Here is a 27,975-nt window from a genome sequence, read left to right as displayed (position 1 = left end):
TAATTTGGGGTACTTTTAGTGTGGAAACAATATACCTTTTCTTTTTTTTTTCTTTTTCTTGAAAGCTGTCAATTTATTAAGTCCTGGATCTGAAAAAGGCACAGCACCACTTCTGTCATATTCTCTTAGCCAAGTAGTCCCATATTCTATTAGCCAAGCAGTCCCATATTCTCTTGGCCAAGCAGTGCCAGAGTCCAAATTCAAGGGTCAGGGACATAAACCTCCCTGTTAATGGGAAGAAAATCAGCAAGTTTGGGGATCATGTTTTAAAATGGACGTGACACAGTCTGCCCTCTGGCCACAAGTTATTTACATTTGTTCCACATACTAACTATTTTCAGCACCTCCCAGTAGCCCCCAAAACTCTCTTCCCATTATGGTGTTAGGTTCAGGCTCGAGGTTTAGGACCTAGTCATCTAATCAGGTCATCTAATCCATGTGGCTCCGTGGATACAGTTGTTCAGATACAGCTCCTTCTGGATCAGAAGTCCTATCAACTTTTCCACTGTATCATGGTAGATAGGCTTCCTCAGAAGTTACCCAATGGATCTCTTCTGCATCTCATCTGCCAGAACTGGGTTCCATGTCCATCTCCAAAGGAATCCCTCCTATATGAAATCATGCAGTCTCTGTGCTTCTGTGACTGGCTTATCTCACTTAGCACAATGACCTCAAGGCCCAGGCATGCTGCTGCACGTGGCAGGACCTCCCTCCTTCTCAAGGCTGAGCAGTGTCCAACAAATATGCTTTTTCTTATTTCCTGTAAAAAGTGTGGCTCCCAGAACTTTGCACCAGGCTCTGAGTTTCTCTACCTGTAACAATATACCTTTATAAAGACTTTCTTTAAAAGGGTTGGCGAACAGCAGCCTATGAGCTGGCCACTCCTTTTTCTAAAAAAAAAAGTTGTGTTGGAGCACGGCCATGTCCATCCATTAATGTATTACCTGTGTCCACTTTGATGCTACAATGGTTGAATTGAGTAGCTGCTAATGAAAGTGTATGGCCCACAAGCCTAAAACACGTACCATCAGGCTAGAAGAGTGGGCTGACACCTGTTCTGTAATTATTTCTTCTCTTTAAAAATGAAATCTTGATTTAATTTTTATGTAATTTGCCATATAAACATTCCAGCCGGGTTGGATGACACAAATGTTTAATGAACTTCTGTGCATGAGGGCTGTGGTTCCCACACTGTGTGCTGCAGTGAACTCACAGGGGCACCACGGAATATTTCTAATTGTCAAGGGACACATAGTGATATATTTGATATCTGTGCAGCACTGAAAAACTTGCTCAAGGTAGTTTACCATTGCAATGTTACATCACGCTAAAACTGAAGTGTTCTCTGGCATCATATCTTTGCAAAGCTGACTTTTCAGTGGTTATTGTGATAAAAACAAATGGCATGCCAAAATCAGTATGCAGCAGGAAATGAGGGTGGCAGTGTCCAAGCTAATTCCAATGTTTGAGAAGTTGTGCAATGCCCTACAGGTACACATTTTCCCGTGGTAAAAAACTGTGGTTATTTAAGAGTGCTATATTGTCTTAATTTTAATTTACATGTATTATTATTTTTTCAAATGGCTACTAAGTTTCTAGAACATGAAAACTTATTAAGTTGCTTCCTAACTACAGGAAACAGAGCTGTAACACATTTCTTTTGACCTACAGGCACCATGAAAAAGTCCCAAGACATTCTTAATTACTTTGAACCAAAAAAGTTCTGTACTGGGGTCTGTATTAGATCCTAGAGATGATAAGCTCAGAAGCATAATTCGTGCCTTCATTTTAATTTACAATGTAACGCACGGGCAGACATGAAGCCAGATTATAATGTAAATTGACTGGTTAGATAAGATAGACTGATAGGTGCGTGCGTGCGGCGCACACACACACACACACACACACACACACACATACACACACACACCCCCGCAATGGAATCAAAGAACAAAGCACTCATGTATCTACTGGAGATACAGGGAAAGTTCCAAAGGAGGAAATACTTGATTTGACACTTGAAGGGTAGTAAAGAAGAAGGAGGGTGTATCTGGGGAGTGTTCCAGGGAGAGAGAAGGCATGCAAAATGCAGAGGGTGCTGAGAAAACACATACCTAGCTGGACAATCAGCTCTACTGCATCTTTTGGAGCAAAAATTAATATAAGACCCGGTCTTATTTTGCTATAATATAAGACTAGGTATAATATAATAATATAATATAATATAATATAATATAATATAATATAATATAATATAATATAATATAATATAATACAATGTAATATAATACCGGGTCTTATATTAAGTTTTGTTCCAAAAGACGCGTTAGAGCTGATTGTCCGGCTCTTATTTTCGGGGAAACAGTGTAGTAGTTCATGGCTGAGCAGTGCGTGCACAGAGGAGAGACCAGCAGGAGAACTGGATGTCTGACTGGCCAGGGCTAATCCATGAAAGGCGTTTTATGTCCTGATAAAGAGTTGAGACTTTTGTCGTGGACATAATGAGAAACCCTTGATGCGTTTAAGGTAGTTAAATTGGAACTGCCTGTGAAGGAGACTGTCTAGCAGGATAGAAAGCCAGAGGATGACTGGAGGAGGATGAGATGGGAGGTGAGATGAGAAGCAGGGAGATTAGTCACAGTAAGAGTTTCTGGGGTCCAATCCGAGGAATGGCAAGAGGTATGGTGCTAGAGACAATACAAGTTGCTGGCTTCAATTATTTCGTTTATGTTATCTCTGTTAAGAAGAGTGGCTTTTTGTCTGTAAAGAGTGGAAATAAATATTAATGAAGTAAAAGTAAAGCCTAGAACAGGTGAATAAGTAAGTTTGAATTCAGACCCATCAGAGCCGGGGCTGCTGGCAATCTTTATCTGTAAAGGACCCGATTGTAAATATTTTAGACTTTGGGGACAAAACAGTCTGTGTTGAAAACCACTCAACTCTCTCTCATTATAGTGTGAAAGCAGTTATACACAATGTGAATGAATGAATGAATGAATGAATGAATGAATGAGCACGGCTCAGCCCAGACGCAGGCTCATGGCAGTTGAGACGTAGTAGCATGTGTGAAAGTGACGAGCACTGGAATTGATGTGTTCAAATTGAGTTAATTGTGAGGTGTGATTGTTAGAAGTTAATACGGTTTAAAACAGTGTTCATTTATAGAAATAGGGAATTCAGAAAAATGGAGACAATAGTCTCCGTTTTTTTATTTTTTTCTTTAATGATCAGATTATACCTGAACTATTAGAGAGAGGGCTCATGCTAAGCTGGAGTACTTCCAGAGAACCTGGCATGATTTGTTGACAAAGGAGAAGACATAAGGAAGATATTACAGGTCTTCAAATATTTTCACAACTGTCTAAGAGAAAAGGCACGTTTTGAGAAGCTAGAGCAAGGACCATTCTATAGAAAGTCCTGGGAGGAAGGATTTTCTCCTTTTATTTCTAAGGCAGTATTGTGTGCATGCAGGCAATTCAGAATATGCTCACAGTTCTGAAACAGACACCGTGTCTGAAGTTCTCACGTGAAACCCACATCTAGTTGACTTAAGATGAACGTGTTTACAGTTTGCTCTCCAGATAATGGGACTGCCTGAGACAGACAGGAGTTTCCTTCCCACTGCTGGCGACGTGGGAGACATCACTAATGCATACCAACACGTCTGGGTCTCCTCCTCTTTTTGACCTGTGGAAAGATGGTATCGACTTTCCCCTTGAAGTTAGGTGTGGGCATGCAACTTGCTTTTGCCAATGAAATGTGAGCAGAAGCAAAGTATATAATTTTCAGACAGAACCATTTAAAAGCCAATGCATGAGTTTCCATGTTTTTCTCCCATGCAGTGGTCTTTGTGGGAGCATATATTGAATTGAAGATGCCATCAGATCATAGCACCCAGTAATACTCAGCCATTACGTGGAGGACAGTTGCAGGGTTCTTTGCATGGTCAAGAAATAAACTTTTCTTATTGTAAGCCAGTGTAAGTTTGGAAGTTGTTACAACAGCATAACCTAGCCTGTTCCGACTTCTTTCCCCCTAGTATTTAACAGCTAATATCCTTGGGCCAATAGAAGTCGGGTAACAGTTTCCAATGTTCACTCCGACATTAACTATGACTCTGGAAAAATCAGTTTTCTCTGAAAACAAGATTATTTGAATGAAAAATATGGATCATCTCCTCTAGACAACAGTGATTTTGAAGCTGTTTTAGTACTTGATGTAGTCAAGGAAAATAGTGTCTTTTATAACTATCTGTTCTAAAGTGTGTGGTTAAAAACCCACATTGCCATTCACTTTTTTAAATCCACGTAATAAACTGCTGCCTATATTAGGACCATTTTATTTAGTTTGGAGCAAAACTTCTTCTCCTATAATGTATGCATTGTTCTAAAGCCTTAATAATCTGCTAACGGAGTATAAGTTATCAAACACCTATTAAATCATTACACTTCTTAATTAATTTGAAATTATTTCTATATTAAGTCTTCATGACAAACTGAAGTATGGAAAAAAAAAATATATATACATATATTTTTGTCCCAGACAGTTCTCTTTCTTTCGCTACTTAAAAGATGGCTTTTATCCCAGAAATTGGACTAGTATCATGAAGAGGCCAGAATATCACAGTTTTTCCTTCTTACTAAGATTTATAGCTTATCTTTAAAATTAGAAGTGTATTATTGTTTCCAAGTTTAGTTACCCTTTAACTATTTGGGCTAAAATACAGTCATCACGTGTAAATTCCTTAAAACACTCAATATTTGAATTGATTTGGCATATGTCCAGTTTTCCTAGGTTTAGCTTTCCTTTTAAAGTCCTGCCTTTAATAGAAGCTCAAATTCTTTTAGAAAATCTAATGGAATCACCTCTTAAATATGTGTAGTACGTGATCCATACAGCTTCCAGTACTGTTTGAAATTGACCCTTTAAATAACCTATCTGTTTCTAGTTCACTTTTTATAGATGAGTCAACAATTGAACATCAATATAATTTGCTCTTTAAAAAAGTTTGTTCTGAAATAGGTTGTACTTAATAGGTTTCAAATCAGTATTTACTGAACAAAAGAATTTAGGATAATTATTAATCCAGCTATTTGTGAAGCTAGGAATCAAGGTTCTAAATTTCTTATTTAGTTTATTTCTCCTCATTACCTCTATTCACCCTTTAAACATTAAGAATAACTATTTTCCATATTGTAAAAGACACTTTAAATTCACCAAAAATCAAATTAAATTTCTATTCCCTTTTAAACAACTAAATCATATGGTAGATTACTACTGAATTTTAACCTCAGCTTTTTCATCTCTCTAAAATCAGTCAAATACATCTAAATATACCCTTACTATAAAAAAGTACTACAGATTCCATTTCTTATAAGATGTGCCTTCTGGTCCTGGTCCTAACTGTGTCACTAGCTATGTGACCTTATATAAATTACTAAACTTCTGAGAGCATTCATTTGCTCATTTCTAAAATTAGAGTCTTCTAGTAGATGCATTTCTAGTTTCTTTTTTTTTTTTTCCTTTTTAACTCTGTGATAGTTTCTATTTGTACATTTTTAATATACTTCTTTAGTCTAGGTCTTTCTTTGTTTTCAGAAGCATTTATAATAGCTCACCCTCTTGAATACATTTTCATGGCCTCTTTGACCTTCCTTAATATAACCAATATACTGGCCAAGATAGGCCAGCTTATGCTGCAGTAACAACTTCTCTTACCTCTGTGGATTAAAGGAACAGAGCTTATTTCCTGTCTGTACTACCCGTCTGCCTATAGTATGTAGTCCGGGCACTTTGCTTTGTGTTGTCCTCATTCTAGGGCCTTCAAAATACCCACCATCTGGAGCTTTGCAGATTCTGTAGCAGAGGTGAGAGACAATAGTTGTATCATACATTGTCTTTGAAAGCTTCCACCCAGAAGTGAACACGTGTCACTTTTGTTCATATGTTATTGGCCAAAGCAGGTCGCATGACCACACCTCATTTCAAGGGTACAGGAAGTGCTATCTCACAATGTGGCCTGGATGTGAGAAGACACAGGAATATTTGGTGAAGCTCTTATGACTACTCATCATGTTTTAAATAGAATGTTGACTTGGGGTAGGATTATAAATTACTACTACATTTAGTACTAGAAGGCAATTTGCAAACATCAAAAACCCTAGAAATATGTCTATCATTTGACTTTAAGTAATTATTGAACAAATATTATAAAGGTGTATATTCAATGATTCATTCCTTAATTATATATTTGTTGAGTATCTATTATGTGCCAGGAGCTGACATGCTTCTTACCTTCATGGAGCTATTTGGGGTGGGAGAGGGGAGAGATAGTGCTAGAGATAATTCAAATGAAACAGGTTAAGTGTTATGAATGAGGATGTATAGGGCGCTATGAAAGCATATAGGAAAATTTCCTGACTTATTTTCTAGATGACTGATTCTCTCTTCCACTGTGCAAAATGTGCTCTTCAACCCCGCACCATTGAATTTTTAATTTCTGTTTATGTAATTTTTCATTTCTAAAAGTTCTCCTTCAAATGTACTAAATTACTTTTTATAGTTTCCTATCTCTGAAGATATTCTCAAGCTTGTCTTTTATGAAGAAATTGGTTTCTCAAATTGTGACATCATTTTGAATGCCAAAAATCTTTTGATAATAAAAATTTAAAGTGGCGTGGTTGTAATTTACTCTATTAAAATTTGACAATCTTCAGGGGGAAAAGCATGATCAAGACTGTGTATACAGATTGCTGGCCTTGTAAAAATTTGTGAAAATTTTTAACTTGTGCAAATTTGTAAACTTGTAAAAATTTGCTCGTAATGAATATTGTAAGGTGATACAGAAATGACATGATTTGAGTTATGGTGTTGCGATTATGACTAATTACTTAAAAATTTTCTAAACTGTAATGTTATTTCATAGTTATTAGAATTTAATAAATTAGACTGGCCAAATCAATTTAAAAACAAAGTGAAAGTAATGATGGTAAGGGAGATTAATTTATGAATATCAGTGGAGAGTTTTAAAGGGTTTTCGTTTTTGTTTTATCATGTAAAAAGCTCTGATTTGCAACCATAGATCAAATCAAATTTGTGGGAAGTATCGTTTTGATCCTTTTTATCTTCCTGATAGAAGGTTTAAGTCTTTCTATGTGGAACTATCGTGCACTGCGTACTAAGGTAAATTGTAAAAACCTGCTCCCCTCTTTTTTCTTCTCGTCTCGTTATTTTTTCTCTCTTGATTTAACTAGATTTATATCACATCCAGAGTTGGGATTAGAATTAAGAATGCAGTTTTTGTTTGTTTGTTTGCTTGTTTTTGTTTTTTTGAATTAGGAAGGAAAAAGAAAATAAAGAGGCACATACTAAGTTTTTCTTCAAGGGAGTATTTTCTATTAGCTAAGTAGTATGCCTCTCACAAAGAAAAACAGACTTGCAGACCAAAGATATTTAGCATAAAAAAAGGCCAAATACTTAATGATATATTTTGGAAAATTTCTTTTAGGAAGAAGAAAGGCGTATGGCATCTCTTGTAGCCAAAAAAGAGGAAGAGAAGAAGCGGGAAAGTCATAAACAATCTTTGCTTAAGGTATTTTCTCTGATGTCTGTGCATGTGTGTGTTCCCACACTCACGTATGAGAACATTGAAGCTAGCTATTAATAGTTTGCTAGAAAAGTGGTTTCCAAACTCTGTAAAATTTTCATTCCTGTCAGTAGAATGTTTTTTTATAAACAAACACCCTAAAACTTTCATAAGTTACTACCTATAAATAAACTTGTACTTCTGAAATATAACGTATATTACACAGCACATGTAAAAGCTAGAAATTTTAAAAAGAAGAGACAAAAAATAAATATAACAGGTTCTCATTTTTTTCCACAACATTGCATCACCTGTGTATCCCCATGGCATATGCACTTCATTTTGGAAACCACTGTAATAGACTCTCATCTTTGCTGATATTTAATGAGCTCTGCTACTTTTTTCTTTTAATGATTTTTAAATTTAAGAACTTTCTCTGTTAGCTTCTCTGAGATAGAGGTGGTAAAGATTTTGAGGAATTTAGAAATTGAAGTTTGTTTTAAACTGGTTTTAAGTGATTTCACATATCAGATATTTCTTTCTATAAAGAAAATGTTTTCTTTTAAAATATTTTATATAAATATTACAAAGTACAGCAAATAAAGACAGCTTAAAGTTTATAGCTCCTTTTATGCTTCACACTATGTTCTAAAACTAAGGATGTCATCCTGATGATCATTACACTTATGTAGGGTTTTTTCTTTTTAAAATTAAAATGGCATTTAGAATTCAAAAAATGACAAGTAGAGATACAAAGTCGTATATAATAAACAGGACACGGGAACGTGGGTGATAGAGATGTGGTGTGTCTTGATAGGGGTATGAGTTGCACAGGTACATGCATTTGTAAACACGGAGCAAAGAACACATGTGCGCTGCTCAGTGAAAACTACTCCTAAACAACAAAAAGAAAAACTTGGTCCTAAGCCATCTCAGCTCGGGCCTTCTACTATAAAAGTGTTACTCAGCATGCTACATGTTTTTCCACCTGCTATAATTTCTACCCTCCTGCTATTATTTCTACATTTTTTTCCACCTGCTATTATTTCTACAATGAACATACTCCTCCCGAACTTTTATTTGTTTTCCTTTATCCCGTTAGTTACATGTGCCTAAGCCCCTCTTGACATCTCTACCTTTTTATTGATTTAGCCAATAGGATTTTAGTCTTTCTTATACTAGAATATCCCCAAGGGTTGGCTAAAAACACCTTGGTTTGTAGGAAATATAGCTGTAGGTAATATTTTTTTTAATGTATAGGAGCAAGATTTATCATTATACACAATACTGTTGGCAAACTTCTGAATGATTCATTTAGAAAAAATAATATTTCCTATCATGCTGCTGCTGCTGTAAGATGCATAAGTGAATGAATGAATAAATGAACAAAATCACATCAATCAATCAATCAATCAATCAATCAATCAATAGACTAATCATCTCAGCCCTACAGACTTGTATGAGTCCCAGAGCATGGAAAGGAAGAATAAACAAAGCAATTCCGTTGATGGTTTAGCTCTAAGGCTACCAGTGTAAGTAGAGCCCAGAACAGGCAACAAATTGCACTTGACTCCACCTTTGAACTGAAAATGTTTTGTTATGATCCCAGTTCAGCGGCTTGTTACCATCAGCGTTTTTGTAAATGTGCCATTGAATTTTTTGCAAACATATTTTTTTTAATATTTGGAAAAGTTTTTATGAAAACTTCAAAAACTAGCTATGCTTCACTTGAAGTCACTAAGTAGGACTCTTTGATTATGAGGCTTACTTTAGCTTTTAAACTCTGGGTGGTGAGCACACAAGGTGAAATATAGATGATGCATTACAGAATTGTACACCTGAAACCTGTGTAACTGTACTAACAATTGTCACCCCAATAAGCTGTAATTAATGAAAAATTTTTTAATGAGAAGAAAAGCATGGGAAATCAGGAGGCCTGTGTTCTAGCCCAACCTTAGATTCAGCGCTGTGATACCAAAGACCCTCAGCTTTTGCTGGGGATGTTTCATGTGACAATGCGTAATGATCATTAAGAAAATGGGACGGGTGGTGGAAGGGGGACAGGAAGAAAACACAGACACTTATCTTTTGCCTTGTTGCCTTTCTTTCTATTTTTAATGGGCATGCCATTTTAAAATGTGAACTTTTCATCATGGAGACTTAACCAGAATAGTGACTGTTTTCCCCCATCCATTTATGTCGAGTAGAAACATTTCAGCCAAGCACAGTTTCTTTCAAGAGTCTCGATCTGCTGTCTGGACAGGTTTCTGTGAGACAACGGAGCCCAGTGGTTCTCAAGGTGAGGTCCATTAGCAGCACCTGGGAGCCGGTTAGAATTGCAGATTCTTGAACCCCACCCCCAAACACTCTAAATCAGGATGAGGTGAGAACTAGCAACTAGTGTTTTCATAAGCTCCCCATGAAATGTGAGGTGCTCCAAAGTCGGAGGACCACTACCCTAAGGCATGAGTTGCATGTAATGAATTAACTTCTTTCCTGTTCATCTAGGCTGGTACTAGTTACCTAGAAACACTTCACCCTAGTACATCTTCTTTTAGTGGTCTACATATAATTACTAATTTTCAGACGTTGTAATTCGGACTGTGAAGCTTGGAACATTGATCAGTCCCATCTCCTTCTCTCAACCTTGCTGCGATTATTCCACTATATTAGTCCTAATTACTAGGTAGTCCTAAAATTTAAGATATTACTCATTTTGCTGTGTTTAAACACAAAGACATGTAAATTCCTGTCAAATTAAAATTTCGGATAACACTGAAGTATATAAATTTCTGTTAAACTTTCAGATAGTGAATTTTCATATCTCCGGTGGGAATAATTATTATTTGTATATATTTTTTCTTTAAGGATCATAGAGCATTATTGAAATATTTGAATACACAGGGTAAATGAAGGCCAGTCGTACTTTGTTTTAGAATACACATTTGGTAGCTACTTTTAAGGAATAGGCTCCTTTTAAGAGTGTGATAAGTGGTTCAAACAATATGTTCCTGGGATACTGTCCGGCTATAAAATTGTGTGATGTAATACTTGTCACAATGAACTTTTCCACAGGAGAAGAAAAGGTTAACAATTAACAACGTAGCTCGAAAGTGGGACTTGCAACAACACCGAGTCACCAGTATTGCTACGAATCAAGATAGAAAAGATACGGACTCTCCTTCTCAGGACCCCTGTCAGATGGATGGAGGCACCACCTCTGCATTTGCAGAGGAAACAGGGTATGCAGTGCTTCTCCTTCCCACGCGAGTCTTTGGAGAACTGGATTTGAAGCAGAAATGGGAACCCATTTCTCATATAATTATTTAAAAATAGTTTTCTTAAGAAAGTCTACTGAAATTAGAAGTTTAAATTAAAAAGTTAAGATGAATTACTGAAAAAGTAAATTGATTCGTAATTTAAAAACCTTCAGTGGTTTCCTTTTTGTCATAGGAAAACAATCTAGATTACTTAATACAGCCTATGAGGCCCGGTTCCCACCTCACCTATTTATCCCATTCTCATGCTGCAGCCTCAGTGAGTTTCAGTTTAGTTACTTCCTTCCTACCTCAGAACCTTTCTCCTGGAAGCAGTTGCTTTCTCCCCTGACACCACTTGCCTGCCCTGCTTCGTTTCCTTGCCCTAGCTAACTCCAGCTCAGGCTAGAGGTCTTAAATTTAAACCTTACGTCCCCTGAAACCTTACATTCCCTAACTACTTCCTGGAGACTGAACTAGATCAGATACCCCTTGTACCTGTCAGCGTTCTGCATTTCACCTTCTTAGCACTTACCATAATCATAATTAATTAATGTGTAAGAAGTAGTTTCATATCTGTTTTCTCCACTAGAATGTAAGCTTCCAGAGGAAAAGAGTCCTGATTGTCTTGACGTCTGTTGTATCCCCAGCAGCCCTACAAAACTTTACTCCTTAACTAGTTGTATTAAGCAATTCGGCAAGAAATGGGAATAATTACTCCAGTTGTGCTCTATAATATTTGTCTGTTCTCATGGCTCCAAATCTCTTTGCTTCTATCCCACATGTGTCTCATGATACGTATCCCTGGTTTATGAGCAAATCTGAGTACACTATCCAGACATTGCATATTTCTCTTCTCAAGAAAGCATTTGGAATCAAGTAAATGAGAGGGACATAAAGCATATATATCTTTATAGTTTATTTATAATTTAAAACATACATATAATTTAAAAATAAAGCCTAAAAATCAGGTAGAGCTTCAATTCCGTTTCATTTGATGAAGCAGTTATCTACCCTTAGATACCCTTAACCAAATTCTGAAACACATTTCAAACTAAATATAATGTAGCTTTTATTTCAAGTTTTTAGCTAGTATTCTTTAAGCTTGTCATATATAAAGAAAGTAATTTAAGAGGCATTAGAATAATATTTTGGACATTTTCTGGAGTTAAAAAGTCTGATACACAAGTTCTGACAATTAACTTTGAGAACTTGTTACAACAATGTTGCTAACCTCTTTTGATAGCAGAGGGATTGATTATTCATTAAGAATTTGTACCAAGTGGACACACAGTTAACCAAGTTTACTATTTGGAAGTGCTGAAAAGCCTGCCTGAAAAAGTTAGATGAAAACGACCTGAACTTTTCACCAACAATTCATGGCTCTTGCATCACAACAATGCACCAGCTCACAGGGCACTGTCAACAAATCACTGTATTGGAACACCCTCCCTACTCACCTGATCTGGCCCCCAATGACTTCTTTCTTTACCCAAAGATAAAGGAAATACTGAAAGGAAGACATTTTGGTGGCATTCAGGACATCAAGGGGTAATACGATGACAGCTCTGATGGCCATTCCAGAAAAAGAGTTCCAAAATTGCTTTGAAGGGTGGACTAGGCACTGGTATTGGTGCATAGCTTCCCAAGGGGTATACTTCAAAGGTGACCATAGTGATATTCAGCAATGAGGTATGAAGCACTTTTGCTAGGGTGAGTTCGCAAACTTAATTGTCAAGCCTTGTATATTTAGACAAATATACTTTACATTTTTGGTTATAGGATTACTTTATATTGATCACTGTACTTCCTTCAGTTCTCTTGGATACCCACATGGAAAGCTTCTCAGCTCTTTCAGCTAAAAAAAATCAGGCAGCAAGAATACAAATATAAATTAAGTGATAATTTATATAACAAGTGTATCATTCTTATATTGCCATAGAGCTTTGTTTAATATCATTTAAGTGTCAACATTATCATTTTACTTCATCTGAACTAAAGTACTTTATAAAGTAGAAACTTTATGTCATTGGTCTTTAGATTTATGGAATACTACATGAGTCAGTTCTATTTCTGACTTCTCTTTTTTAAAAAATATTTTTTTCTATCTTCCTTAAGAAGGTTTCCTGGTTCCAAGTTTATCCAAATAGTCTTGCAAATTTTATTCTAAAATTTAAATAAGGTTTTAAAAGTTAATCCTTTAATATATCAAATTTATTTTTACACATGGTGTTAGGTAAGAGTCTAACTTGATTTTATTTCAATTGACTCATCAATTTACTAATAATAGCATTCCTTAATTAAACTATTCTCTTTTTTCAGGAGAATGCCATTTTCATCTTATATTCAGTTCCCATAAATATTTGGATATAGTTCTGGACTTTCCATTCCATTTCACTATTCTACTTATGTCTTTTAATGCCAATACCAGATTATTTTGATTATAGTAGTTTTGTAGTAAGTTTTAATAGCAAGTACAGGAAATCTGCTTTCACTATTTTCTTTTCACAGTTTCAATTCTCACACACTTGTTCTTGCATATGAACTTTAAAATTATTTAATCTAAATAGAAATGTTAGAATCTTATTCAAATGGTATTTAAGTTATTCATTTCAGAAGGATTAACATTCTTAAGATAATAAATCATCACTTTAAAACTCATGGTGTATATCTGCATTTTTAAGGTCTTGTTTGGTATCCAGAGGGAACTAACTGTGAAAGTGTTGAAAGACTGAAGGAAAATTCTGGGGAACTTAATGAGGTTAGAAACCATGAAATTGTAGCAACTGTAGTCTGAATTGTTAAGTGAGTATTCCAGGAACACAGAGTAGCTAGGTATCACATAGAGAAGCTAAATGTCTGATAAAGAATAAGGAGATAGAGGACCAAAGATAAAGAGTAAAAATTTCAAATATAATGACAAACGAAAGAAATGATGGGTTATATGGTATAGGCTAGATATTTTAAGGAATTAAATACAAAAGGTTGCTAACAGATTGGGAGAAAATTTAGTATTTCTGGGACTGGAATTCTAAATGAGATCGAGGATGAGAAATTATGAAGTAAGAAGGTTAATAATGAGCTGGAATAGGGGGAATTTATAGTCAGAGTAATTTTTTGCAGTTGAAGATTTTAGAAGTACAGCATAAGTAATGACATACTAAGTAATTGGAGGACATTATTGCAGCATGGGAGTGGGTTGATGGAAAAGAGTAGATGTGAAGATCAGAGGAGAGATGAGTTGAACCTATTATTGTAGACACTGAAGTTACTGATGGTAGAACTAGGTGTGGACCCAGGGACCAAAGTATTAAACAGTGACCAGCCTTATCTCCTTCCAATCTCAGCCAATGCGTTCTATGCTCTTCTTACAGGGCTATTCACTGTTCAAGTCTCACTAGTGTGGGCAGTTGCAGTGTGTGCAAGAGTGTCTTTGTTCGTTTGTTTTTCATTAAATTTATTGGGGTGACATTGGTTAATAAAATTATGTAAGTTTCAAGTGTAAAATTCTACAATACATCAACCTTGTATTGCATTATGTGTGCACCACCCAAAGTTAAATCTCCTTCCATCACCATATATTTGATATCCTTCCCCATTTTCTACCTCCCGCCCCCCCAACCACCATGCTGTTGTCTGTGTCTATGTGTTTCTGTTTGTTTGTTCATTTGTTGCTTTCATATGTGAGTGAAATCATATGGTTCTTGATGTTTTCCACCTGACTTATTTCACTTAGCATGCTATTCTCAAGATCCATCTATGTTGTTGCAAATGGCAGTATTTCATCTTTTTTTAACAGCCGAGTAATATTCCATTATATATATATATATATATATATATATATATATATATATATATATATATATCACCTCTTCTTTATCCAATCTCCTATCAAAAGGCACTTTGGTTGTTTCCATGTCTTGGTCACCATGAATAATGCTGCAGTGAACATAGGGGTGTATATATCTTTACAAATAAATATTTTTAAAAATTTCAGGTAGATACCCAGAAGAGGGATTGCTGTATCATATTGTAATTCTAGTCTTATTTTATTTTATTTTTTTAAGGAACCTCAATCCTGCTTTCCATAGTGGCTGTACCAGTTAACATTCCCACCAGCAGTGTATGAGGGTTCCTTTTTCTCCACAGCCTCTCCAACACTAGTTATTACTTGTCTTGTTGATGACAGCCATTCTAACTGAGGTGAGGTGGTATCTCATTGTGGTTTTGAATTGTCTTTCCCTAATAGCTAGTGAAGTTGAGCATCTTTTCATCTATCTGTTGGCTGTTTGTATGTCTTGTTGGGAGAAGTATCCATTCAGGTCCTCTGCCCATTTTTCAAACTGGATTGTTTGCTTTTTTGTCGTTGAGTTGTAAGTGTTCTTTGTATATTTTGGATATTAGTCCCTTATGGGAGGTGGTGTTTGCAAATATCTTCTCCCATTTGGTGGGTTGCCCCTCTGTTTTGTTGATGGTTTCTTTTGCTGTGCAGAAGCTTTTTAGTTTGATATATGCGTAGTCTCATTCATTTATTTTAGCTTTTACTTCCTTTGCCTTTGAGGTCAAATTCATAAAGTCCTCTCTAAGACCAAGATCTGTAAGTTTAGTACCTACATTTTCTTCCATGTATTTTATTGTTTCACGTCTTATATTGAGGTCTTTGATCTATTTTGAGATTTTGAGTTAATTTTTGTGTATGGTGTCAAATAGCAGTCTAGTTTCATTCCTTTACATGTGGCTTTCTAATTTTTCCAGCAGCATTTATTAAAGAGGCTGTCTTTTCTCCATTGTATGTTTTTGGCTCCTTTGTCAAAAACTATTTGCCCATATATGTGTGGGTTTGTTTCTTGGCTCCCTGTTCTATTGGTCTGTGTGACTGTTTTTCTGCCAATACCATGCTGTTTTGATTATTGTTCCTTTGTAGTATAATTTGAAGTCAGGGTCTGTGATACCTACCTCCAGCCTTGTTCTTTTTTCTCATGATTACTTTGGCTTTTTGGGATCTTTTGTGATTCCACGCAAATGTGATGGCATTTTGTTCTATTTTCTTTAAATGCCATTGGGATTTTGATGGCAGAGTGTATTAAATCTGTAGATTGCTTTGGGTAATATGGCCATTTTAACTATGTTGATTCTTCCAATCCCTGAACACAGAATACCTTTCCATGTCTTTGTGTCTTCTTCAATTTCTTTTAATAATGTCTGGTAGTTTTCAGTGTATAGGTCTTTCATATCCTTTGTTAAGTTTATTCTTAGGTATTTTATTATTTTTGTTGCAATTGCAAAAGGAATTTTTCATTTCTTTTTCTGAAATTTTATTGTTAGTATATAGGAATGCAATGGATTTTTGTATGTTGATTTTGTATCCTGCAACTTTACTTATTGTTTCTAATAGGTTTTTGGTGGAGTCTGTAGGGTTTTCTACATAAAGAATCATGTCATCTGCAAAACATGACAGTTATACTTCTTCATTCCCTATTTGGATGCCTTTTATTTCTTTCTCTTGCCTGGTTGCTCTGGCTGGGACTCCTAGTACTATGTTGACCAGTAGTGGTGAGACTGAGCATCCATGTCTTGTTCCTGATCGTAGAGGAAAAGCTTTCAAATACAGGGAGTGCCAACAAAGCTGTATACAAGCGGACACTTTGGTCAATGTTGCTCAAGCAGTAGTTCGTTGTAATCAGAAGTGTCTGAACACTGACGGTAACCACTTTGAACACATCTTGTAATTGCAGAAGTGAAACATGATTCGTATTCATCTTTTGTTACTGGTATATATTGAGTATTACAATTTTAATACAGTTTTCCTTTCTTAAAATATGTATACATTTTTTTGACACCCTCTGTATTCACCACTGAGTATGGTATTAGCTAAGTGTTTATCATATATGGCCTTTCTTATGTTGAGGTACTTTCCTTTTATACCTCATTTTTTTCCTTTTATACCTTTTATACCTCATTTTATTGAGTGTTTTAATCATAAATGGATGTCGTATCTTATCAAAACCTTTTCTGCATCTACTGATATGATTATATGATTTTTTTCTTTTATTTTGTTTATGTGATGTATCACGTTGATCAATGTGCATATGTTGAACCATCCTTGTGCCCCTGGAGTGAACCCCACTTGATCATGATGTATAATATTTTAACGTGTTGTTGCATTCAATTTGCTAGTTTGTTTAGGATTTTTGCATCTGTATTCATCAGAGGTATTGGTCCATAGTTTCTTTTTTTGGTGTTATCCTTCCCAGGTTTTTCTATCAGGGTAATATTGGCCTCATAAAATAAATAAGGATGTATTACCTCTTCTTCAACTTTTTGGAAGGGTTTGAGATAGGTATTAAATCTTCTTTGAATGTTTGGTAGAATTCACTAGTGAAGCAATCTGGTCCTGGACTTGTACTTTTGGGGAGGTTTTGAACGATTATTTCAATTTCCTTACTGTTGAATGGTTTGTTTAGATTTTTTAGTTCTTTGTAATTCAGGCTGGGAAGGTTGTATATTTCTGAGAACTGGTCCATTTCTTCTAGGTTATTGAATTTGATGGTGTGTAGTCTTTCATAGTATTGTTGTGTGATCCTTTATATTTCTGTGATGTCCATTGTAACTTCTCCTCTTTCATTTCTCATTTTGTTTATTTGAGTCTTTTCTCTTTTTTCTTTTGTGAGTCTAGCGAGAGGTTTGTCAAGAGGACAATACATCAAGATATACATATATATATATATATATATATATATATATACACACACACACACACACACACACATATACATATGTACATATATATAGAAGATATACATATACATGTATATGTATATGTATATGTATATGTATATGTATATGTATAGACAATATCTCCAATCAGGGAGCATCAAAATATGGGAAGCAACTACTAACAGAACTAAAGGGGGAAACTGACCAAAACACAATTATAGTAAGGGACCTAAATACACCATTGACAGATATGGATAGATCATCCAAACAGAAAATCAGCAGTAAGGACCTATCGACCTTAATTGACACATTAGACCAAATGGGCATTTGCAGAGCCTTTCATCCCAGAACACCATATTATACATTCTTCCTTAGTGCTCATAGAACATTCTCAAGGATAGACCGTATGTTGGGACATAAAACTAGCCTAAACAAATTTAAGAAGATTGAAATCATACCAAGCATATTCTTCAGTCACAGTGCTTTGAAATTGGAAATCAACTGCAAAAAGAAAGCAGAAGAAACCCCACAAATATGTGCAGATTAAACAACATGCCACTAAAGAAGACTGGGTCAAAGAAGAAATAAAAGGAGAAATGGAAATATACATAGAGACAAATGAGAATGACAATATGACATATTTTGGGATACAACAAAAGCAATAACAAGAGGGAAATTTATATCAGTATAGGCCTATCGCAAGAAACAAGAAAAATCCTAAATAAACAACCTAACATTACATCTTAAAGGACTAGAAAACTAAGAACAAATGAAGCCCAAAGAAGGAAGTAATGAAAGTTAGAGCAGAATTAAATGAAATAGAGAACAAAAAGACAACAGAAAAAATAGTGCAACAAAGCTGATTCTTTGAAAAGAGTAATAAAATTGACAAGAGTGTCTTTTTTATTAATTGGCTCTTTTACATGGCAAAACTATCTCTGATACGTGGACTATTAATGTGACTTTCCTCACACTTTGAACGTTTTAAGCAGCTTATGGCCAAAAATTCTGTGACCCTCTGAAATAAATTAAAATTATAGAGTCTTCCTTTTCATGGTCTCAAAAACAAGCAATCAGTTCTAAGAGAAAGAGGAAATATCTGTTGTGCAAATTGTTGTGCCTTATAGTTACTGCCAAGAGTTCCAGAATTTTTATTAGGGGTTCCACACGGTCAGAAGCTTTTTAAGCAAGAAGAACAAAGGAAGAGTTTTGGAGAGATGGGAGAAGTGATGTGCGGTTCCATGAGGATTTGGAGAGCAGTAATGAATCATTAGGAAAGGGATCCACAATTTCTGGGAAAAGATTTATTTTCTACTGATGTAAGTTCAAAGTGCCATGGACACGCCGTTACATTATCTTGGTCTGACCCCTTTTAATGACCTGAAGAGTATTAAATCAAGGAGGCAGATGATATTTATATATGAAGCCAGAAAAATAAAACTTTAGAGGCAGTGAATTATTATTGGTGAAGATTATAATACAAAATTACTTATAACTTCTAGTAGTTGTAGTTACTTTCTCTAATTTAGTTTGTGGTTTTACAGATTCCTGTAAAATCTCTTATATCAGAAAGGTAAAATATTTCTAAGGTATTATAACTTGTATATGCCTACACCAGAAGCTCTTAACCAGAGAATCCAGATTGGCTTTTTGAACTTTATGTCTTTATTTTACTTGAAGTTTCCACACCATTTAATGTAGTTTACATTCTTCATTGTTGGAAGACTCTTTGCATTGACTTTCTTGGTATAATATATTCACCTGATTTTCCTTTTACCAATATGGCTACTTTTTCCCCCAAGTGTATCTTGCTGACTCCTTTTATACCAAATCTCTAAATATGTATTATGCTATTTCTTGAGTCATAAAATTTAGGTATACTTTTCCCTATAATATTAATAGATGAATGTCCAGCTCAATCACCTCCTGTCCTCTCTGTACTATGTATCTGTAAGTCTTTCATTGGTAACTTTTGTAATATGTAATATTCCTCTAGTTCTATCTGGTATAGATAGTAGCTCTCAAGTCTGCACTGTGCAAGATAAGCCTATCCTTTTTACTTCTCCTCCCATATTTTTACTTGCAACTGCTATCAACTATATTTTTCTAATTTATCTTGTGATTTCTTCCTTGACCCCATTGGTTCTTTAAAAGTGTGTTGTTTAATTTCCTCATATTTGTGAATTTTCCAGATTTCCTTTTATTACTGATTTCTAGTTTCATTGTGTTCAGAGAACATGTTTTGTGTGAGTTCAGTCTTGCAAACTTTAGTGAGACTTCTTTTGTGGCTTAATGTATGTTCTATCCTGGAGAATGTTTTCTGTGCACTTGAGAAGAATGTATAATCTGGTGTTGTTGAGTGGAGTCTTCTATATATTCTTGTTAGATCTAGTTGGTTTATACTCTTCTTCAAGTCTTAAATTTCCTAATTGATCTTCGACCTAGTTATTCCATCTATTGCTGCAAGTAGGGTATTGAAGTCTCCAACTACTATTGTAGAGCTACTGCTCCCATCAGTTTTTCTTCATCTATTTTGGGTGTTAAGTACACCTATGTTTATGACTGATACACCTTCCTGATGGATTGACCTTTTTATCTATATAAAATGTCATTTTACATCTCTTGTGACAATTTTTGATATAACATCTACTTTATTTGATATTAGGGGCCCATCCAGCTCATGTTTAGTTATTGTTTGCATGGAATATTTTTCCATCCTTTCAATTTTGATATATTTGTGTCTTTTAATCTTCTACACAGCATATAGTAGAATCATGTTTTTTTTAAAAAAAAATAAATATCATCCTTTTAGTTCAAGACTTTAATCAAGCCTGAAAAAGGATTTATTTCTGTCATTTTTCTATTTGTTTTCTGTTGTATATCTTCTTTGTTCCTCAGTACTTCCATTACTTTTTTCTTTCGTGTTTAATGATAATGTATTTTTTAGTGTACCATTTTGATTCCCTTCTCATTCCTTCCACTGTATATTTTTTAGTTGTTGTCTTAGTTGTCACCCTAGGGATTACAATTAACATCTTAATTTATAACAATTTAGTTTACATTGATACCAACTTCGTTGCAATAATATGCAAACACTTAACTCCTGTATATCTCCACCTTCTTTATGTTGTTGTTGTTACAGATTTCATCTTTATACGTTGTGTACACATTAACGCAAGTTTATTATTATTATTTTTTATGCATTTATCTATTAAATCATGTAGAAAAAAGGAGTTACCAATCAAATGTAATACTGGCTTTTATCTTTACCTATGTAGTTACCTTTCCTGATATTCTTTATTTCTTCATATGACTTTGGGTTACTGTCTAGAGTCCTTTCATTTCAGGCTAATGGATTACTTTAGCATTTCTCTTTTTTTGTTAGTTTCGGGTGCACAAAACAATATAATGGTTAGACATTTATCATTTATATCCCTCACACAGTGACAACCCCGCTCCTCCCCCCATCCACTATCCCTCTGACATCGCACACAGCCATTACATTTCCACTATCTCTATTCCTAATGCTGTACTCCGCTTCTTGGAAATATATATATATATATATAATTGTAGTTGACATTCATTATTGTTCAGCTTCAGCTTCAGGTGTACAGTGCAGTGACCAGGCATCTACATCATCCCTGAGGTGGTCTCCCTAATGAGACAAGTGTCCATCAGATACCCTACAAAATCTTTACAACATTATTGATTACATTCCCCAAATTGACTTTCGTATCCCTGTGGCCATCTTGTGGTTACTGATCCCCTCACCTTCCCCCTTATCCCCACCTCCCCTCCCATCTAGCATTTCTTGTAGGACAGGTTTACTAGCCATAAACTCTCACAGCTTTTGTTTATGTGGGAATGTCTTGATTTCCCCTTTATTTTTTGAAGTACAGTTTTGCTGGAAATAAAATTCTTGGTCGACATTTTTTTCCCTTTCAGCACTTGGTTGACAGTCATTTTACCACCTTCTGCCCTAGATGGTTTCTGATGAGAAATTCTCTATTAATTTTATTGAGGATCCCTTGTATATAACTATTCTTGCTGCTTTCAACAATCGCAAGTGATCGCCTAAGGTCTTCTCAGGTCTTTTCTGAGCAAGTTTCCAGCCCTGGACATGAATGTGGCCTTCTAGATTCCCTGAAATTTACAGGAGCTTCCCAAAGCCCTTATTCCCCAAGTATCTCCTCCCCCAGCCTCTTGTTCCTCAGACTTTTTGGTCTGTCTGTGTTTTGTCCCATGTGTCAGCAATACATTTTTGCCTTTAAATGTTTTTAACGAATGTCACCTAGAAAGCCACTTCAGCCATGAGGAAGTTCCGAGTCAGGTGAAACAAAAGCAAGCCCTTGAGCTGGTCCTTCATGGAGCCACTAGACATGTCAAAACATACAACCACAACTTTTTGAGAGGAAGGTATATATTGCTTCCTCTGGTACTAGCAACCTGCATGAAGAATATGGGTCGCCATCTTTAAGGCCACCACTTAGCTGGGGAGTTAGGTGATGGTAACAGGATACGTTAAAATGCCACAGAATGCTCTTACTGAAATTTAGCATTTTTTTCTTAAGCATTCCCCTGGTTGTTGTAATTTTTTGTTGTTAGATTCCAGATTTCTGAAAAAGTTGATTCTGGCAGTTTTCGCTAACATATTTATACTTTTATGGAGGGGTACAGTTTTGGAGGTCCCTGCCCTACCATTTTCTCTCCTTTGGAACTAGAATTTTTTCATATTGTATAAGCTATATTTTTACATTTCAAGATCAAGGTAATGTGTATCTATTCTATAATCATAACACTTGTCAATTGGTATCTTCTAAAGATTTGACACTACTAAACAGTGCTTTCAGTTTCTGTGGTTATGTAACTATTACATAACTATTTTTACTTGAGAGTTAAGTAGTGTACTGTGATTATATCTCATTTTCTGCTTTCTAAACCACTCAAGGAAACTAATCCCAAATTGAAACAGCTTCCTTTTATTTACACTTCAAAAATTGTTCAAAACCATGCCACACTTTAGTTTGCTTCATATATGAGCCATGCCTTTCTTACGTAGTTTGTTTTCACGTGGGGTTTCTTATTGCCTGGCTTTTTTTTTTTTTTTTTTTTTTTAGTTGAACAAAAACAGTTGTGCTGCTTTTACTACATTTCAAATTCTTTGAACTTCTTGTTTATCTTTTTGAAGCCTACTATCTCCCTGACTTAATTTAGTCTCATATTTCCCTTTTTATTTTATATCATGTTACTAGTAGTTTTTGTTTTTTCTCTTTTTTTATCTGTTAACAATAATTTTAAAATGCCGTTGCTATTGTAACACCAATGCAAGAGGTTTTTTTTTTTCTTTTTCTCTTGCATTTTTTTTAAATTAAGTTTATTGGTGTGACATTGGTTAATAAAATTAGGTTTCAAGTGTACATTTCTATAATACATCATCTATATGTTGCATTGTGTGGTCACCATCCAGTGTCAGTTCTTCCATCACCATATATTTGATCCCCTTTTCCCTCTTCTACCATCCCCCTCTTCCCTTACCCTCTGGTAACCACTTAACTGTTGTCTCTGTATATGAGTTTTTGTTTCTTTGTCTTGTTTCTTTGTTGCTTTCAGTTTTATATCCCACATATGAGTGAAGTCATATGGTTCTTGATGTTTTCTGTCTGACTTATTTTGCTTAGCATAATAATCTGAAGATATATCCATGTTGTCACAAATGGCAGTATTTTACCTTTTCTTATGGCCGAGTAGTATTGCATTGTATATATGTACCACATCTTCTTTTTCCAATCATCATTATGTTTCATCATCATATCCTCAAGTACTTCTAGACACTCAACTTCTAGATAGTAGAGTGGCTCAGATTCTTGTCCCGAGACCTCTCCTTACTCTCTCCTTTTCCCCCAAGCAATTTCACATATGTCTTTGACTTTAAATACCATTTATATTTTGAAGATACCAGTTTATATACATTTTCTTTTATGGTTTACCCATAAAAGATCGTACTTAAGGAAAAAAATATTTTACTACATTGAGATTATATTCTCCCATTTTATCTTTCTAAAGGTTTAAAATTTGGCCTTTCTTAGTTTATTCTTTATTACACTTGGAATTGATTTTTAAGTTTGAGGTTGAAATCTGATTAAACAAATCAGTTTTTCCTCTATAGGAATAACCAGTTGCCCTAGTGTTATTTATTGAGTATTCTTTCTTTTCCCCACTGATCTGCAATGCCACTCTGCCTGTTTTATTGGTGGTGGGAGAAATAGGTAGAAGGGTCCTTTTATAGATCTTCTGTTAATGTCCCTGTGTTCATTCTCACTTCTCACTCCAATCTTCCATCATATCAACTGTTCTTTCCTTCCCAAAACTTTACCGGGAAACTTGGCTGCCCTCTTTATTCTTGTCTGCAGTGCATTTTCAAAGCTATAGCTTCCTTTGTCCTTCACCATCACTCAACGTTCTTCACTTTCCAGCTTCTAGAAATTGGCAGAAACTTCTTGCTGCAGATTGCTCCCCACTTTGTACTTGTTGTTGTGTGTTTATACCATTACAATTACTTTCATGGGATCTTAGAGGGAGAGGTTTCAAATACATGTGCTCAGTCTGTCTGCTATTTTATCTAAAAGTACAAAGTGAAGTGTTTTGAATATTATAAGTTGTATTACTGCATTGTCTGTAAGTCTTTAAAAATGTAATTAAATTTTATCTTTCTGGAATGATATAAGCCTGGCTCTTTCTGAAGTTAGAAAGCTGGTCAGGGGGCCACAGAGTTTTTTCCTTGGAGTTCTGATTTGTTTTTTTAAATATTACATAAGGTTTTCCATTTTAAAAAATCACAATTATGGTCTTCAGTAGTTCTTATTGCCAAAAAGGTGGCTAATTCTTGTGTTACGATGTCTGTGACCTTTGGCTTATGGGTGTGTAACTAAATGCCTGGAAACAAGTATCCATGAAAAAATTATAGGCACATAAAGGGAACAAATTCCATAAAACTTCGCTATATCCCATTAATGATTTCTCTGTTCACTGTATTTGGGACAGCTCTGCAGTAAAATGACATATTGCAGGTTTCTTTCCCCTGCCAGCAATGGGAAAGTACTTGGTGTAATGTTTTCTTTGCTTACATTGGATGCATGCAGTGAGGCTGGTTTATTTTTGGTCATTTCCTGACTGTGAACACTGTGGTATTTTAGCCAATAATACTATAATAAAATATAATGCATGAAATGAATTTCTACACCTACTAATGTTGTAATAGAAATTTATAAAATACGTTATTGTAAGAATCAGCACCACTAATTCATGGAGGAAAGAATCTTCCGAAATATTTTCAGGCTTTCTGTCCTATCCTGTTTAGAAAGCCTAAAGATGTGTTTGAAACAGACCAAAAGAATCCATAATCTTCTGAAGTATTGTCTTTTTTTCCATTGAGGTATTTAAGAGTATATTCTCCATTTATCCTGGCTTTCGTGGACTCATTACTTTATGGCATTAAGTTAATCACCCTGTACTTCATTAGGTATTAAATGTCTAATCAACTGTTGTACACCTGAAACTAATATAATATTGTATGTTAACTATAATTAAAAAACAAAATTAAATATATATGTTAATTAGCCTGTCTTACAGTAATCAAGAAGACATAGAGTATTTTTTAAATTCATTCTTATGTAAAGATTGAGTTGAATACATGAATGTTTGGACTTGGAATTAACCACTAATGATCTTGAAGAGAATTCCTATTTGATGGCAGACAGCCTACTGTTATATAAATAATGTATGGGTTGGGAAATATCCATAGAAATATATTGGGCTTCATGGGAAAACAAATTTTCAAACGTAGATCCTCCATAGAAGAATACCATATTTCTTAGAGCGTAAATTTAGACTAGACGGGGGTAGACAACTGGACCAGGTGACCCAGTCAACTACTCTAAAACCTTTGAATCACACTTGATTCCTTCCTCTCCTTCATCCACGTCAGTCAATCAGTAAGTCCTATCTTTCTTTTCTCTTAAATATCTGGTTTATTTGTTCTCTTTTCTTAATAATCACTAAAATGTATTGAGCTAAGCATGAAGTATGGTTTAAAATATTATTTCTAGTCTCTGTAACAGCTCTGAAAAATAAAATATATTATGCACACCATTACATACAAAGAAACTGAAACTACAAAGAAGTTATTAATAAATAGCTTGCCCAAACAGTCCTCTGTTTATCAATGGCAGATCTAGAATTTGAACTAACATCTGTGTGGTTTTCTTGCCAATGCCATTTCTACTATACCATGCCCTCTTTTTGGTTATGCTTTTATATGGTCTAGCTGACCCTGTTGTGCTGGCCTTCCTACTAATCCCCATTCATCCAGCCTCTCCCTCCTACATCCTCCACACAATTGACCAACTTATCTCTCTCAGGTGGGTCCTTGAGGCCGGAGAACAAGCATCTCTCATTCACCTTTGTATCCCCAGCACCACCACCTATGGCACATTGTAGGTACTTAAAAACTTGCGTTGAATATGGTCCTCATACTTTTTATTTAAAAATTGTTTTCTGCTCCTCAAACATAGGATAAAACCTGGCTTTTCATCTTCATCTTCAGCTACTACTCCCCCTGTGCTTCAGTGTTCTAGCCACCTTGAAATTCTTCTTCACTGAAGATGTTATACATAATTAGGCGTCTATGTCTTTCTTCATTCTGTTTTTCTTACCCAAAGTGTGCTTCCTCCTTCTACTTCTGATGTATAATGACTCTATTATTCATCTTTCAAGGACCAGTTCAAATGCTATCTCCTTTTGAAAGCTGACTTCTCCCCTCTAGAAGAATTAGTCATTCTTTCCTCAGTATTCCCATAGCATATTATTTCAATATTCATTATATGACAATAAGCATATTATATTAGAGTTAATGTATGTATTTATCTTGCTCTCTACCCTCCATCCAGACTGGGAGCTCTTTAAGGGCAAATAATCTTCATTTATTTTTATATCCCCAGTGCCTACCACAATACCTAACACATAATAAGCTCTCCAGATTAATCTCTTTGTTTTATGGGATTGAGGTATTTCTTTTTAGAAATTATATCCCATGTGTTTATGAAATTAATTGCAGAGTATGATTAGAGCATTTATATTTCTGGGACCATAACCCAATAAAAGTGAAGAAAATTTCTGCCATAGCCAAACACTTGTACATAATTTCTGTATTGATTGTCCTTATGATTTAGTTACCCTTACCATAATCGTTAAGATTTATGTAGTGCCCTGTACATAGTGGGTTTTCAGCAAATGTTTGGTGAATAAATGAATGAGTAGACAAATAAAACAATATGCATGTATGTATGACTAGAAAAAGGTGGACATATTACCAGACATACAAAGAAAACTGAAAGGACAATCCCAACACAGAAACATTGGTTAGCAAACCTTCTAAGTTATTTCTTAGGGAAATCAGAGCACACCTTCCCAGAGAGCAGTTCCTCTGTTTCACATTGGCCAGAGGCTAACCTCATGCCTCATTCAGAAGATAACTGACGTGGGTTAGGTATTATACTACTTATTTAACAGGTGCTGTTTCCTATTGAGAAGGATGAGCCTGCCTACAGCCCAGCACACTTGCCATTTGCTTTCACTGAATATCCATGTGAGATCTATGTAAATTAGAGATTAATTCTTCTTTGTTTGGTAACTATATACCTGTTTTGCTGAGTCTAGGCTTACTTATTATTTCACTTATTTTCCCAACAGTTTGTTTGACAAATCTTTAAACAAAATAAATCATCCCCTTCTGATCATAGACTTTTATTTTGTAGTTTATATTCTTAAACTTATAATCATCTGGAAAAAGAAAAGCAAAACACTTCCAAATATACAATATAAAGCAAAACCACTTCTCAAAGGATTTATTCATGTTTTTGGTACATAGCTCTAATTGCCCATCATTTTTATATTAAAAAAACTTCTTTTGCCCTGTATCAGGGCCATCACGCATCACTCCATCAATTAGCTCCCTTTTTTCCTTGCCTTGACCTCACTTTATTATTTGTCTTTGCCTCACCTGAGAAAACTTCTTACTAACTCTCTCTGTGTCCATATCACTGATTCTGCCCCTTTACTCAAAACATACCTTATGGTTGGGGATCCTCCTTAAGATAACTCAGATTGAGTAATGTATGTGAAGTGATTGTATGTGTGTATATGTGTGTGTGTGTGTCCATTCTACAGACTAAACAGTGAACTGTTTTTTATCATTTCTTATTTCAAAATGGGGAGGAAATCTTTATTAATTTTACTGCTTATAATTGTACTATCCTTGTGTAAAATTTCAAACCACACTGAAGTATTGAAAAACAGAAAGTCAAAGTTACCCCTTAATCCAACTGCTGAGAGATAAACTATGGTTAACAGTTATTTTAT

At 35.1% G+C, this 27,975-nt stretch overlaps 1 protein-coding gene across 6 annotated transcripts in view; it reads left to right on the top strand.

The window, feature by feature from the left end:
- The window catches only part of LRRC49 (leucine rich repeat containing 49), a 129,563-nt gene that overhangs the window by 83,195 nt on the left and 18,393 nt on the right, over nt 1–27,975 (top strand). For all 6 annotated transcript variants that reach the window (XM_019736012.3, XM_074328207.2, XM_019736013.3 and 3 more), the window contains 2 exons: nt 7,508–7,591; nt 10,661–10,827. In XM_019736012.3, the coding sequence (XP_019591571.1) occupies nt 7,508–7,591; nt 10,661–10,827 (251 nt within the window). The remainder of the gene's footprint in view (nt 1–7,507; nt 7,592–10,660; nt 10,828–27,975) is intronic.

The sequence above is a fragment of the Rhinolophus sinicus genome, chromosome 3 (genome assembly GCF_057876585.1).
Source record: "Rhinolophus sinicus isolate RSI-liver-muscle chromosome 3, RSI-T2T, whole genome shotgun sequence".
In the NCBI taxonomy this organism is placed as follows: Eukaryota; Metazoa; Chordata; class Mammalia; order Chiroptera; family Rhinolophidae; genus Rhinolophus; species Rhinolophus sinicus.
This window is presented reverse-complemented; position numbering and strand designations above follow the sequence as displayed.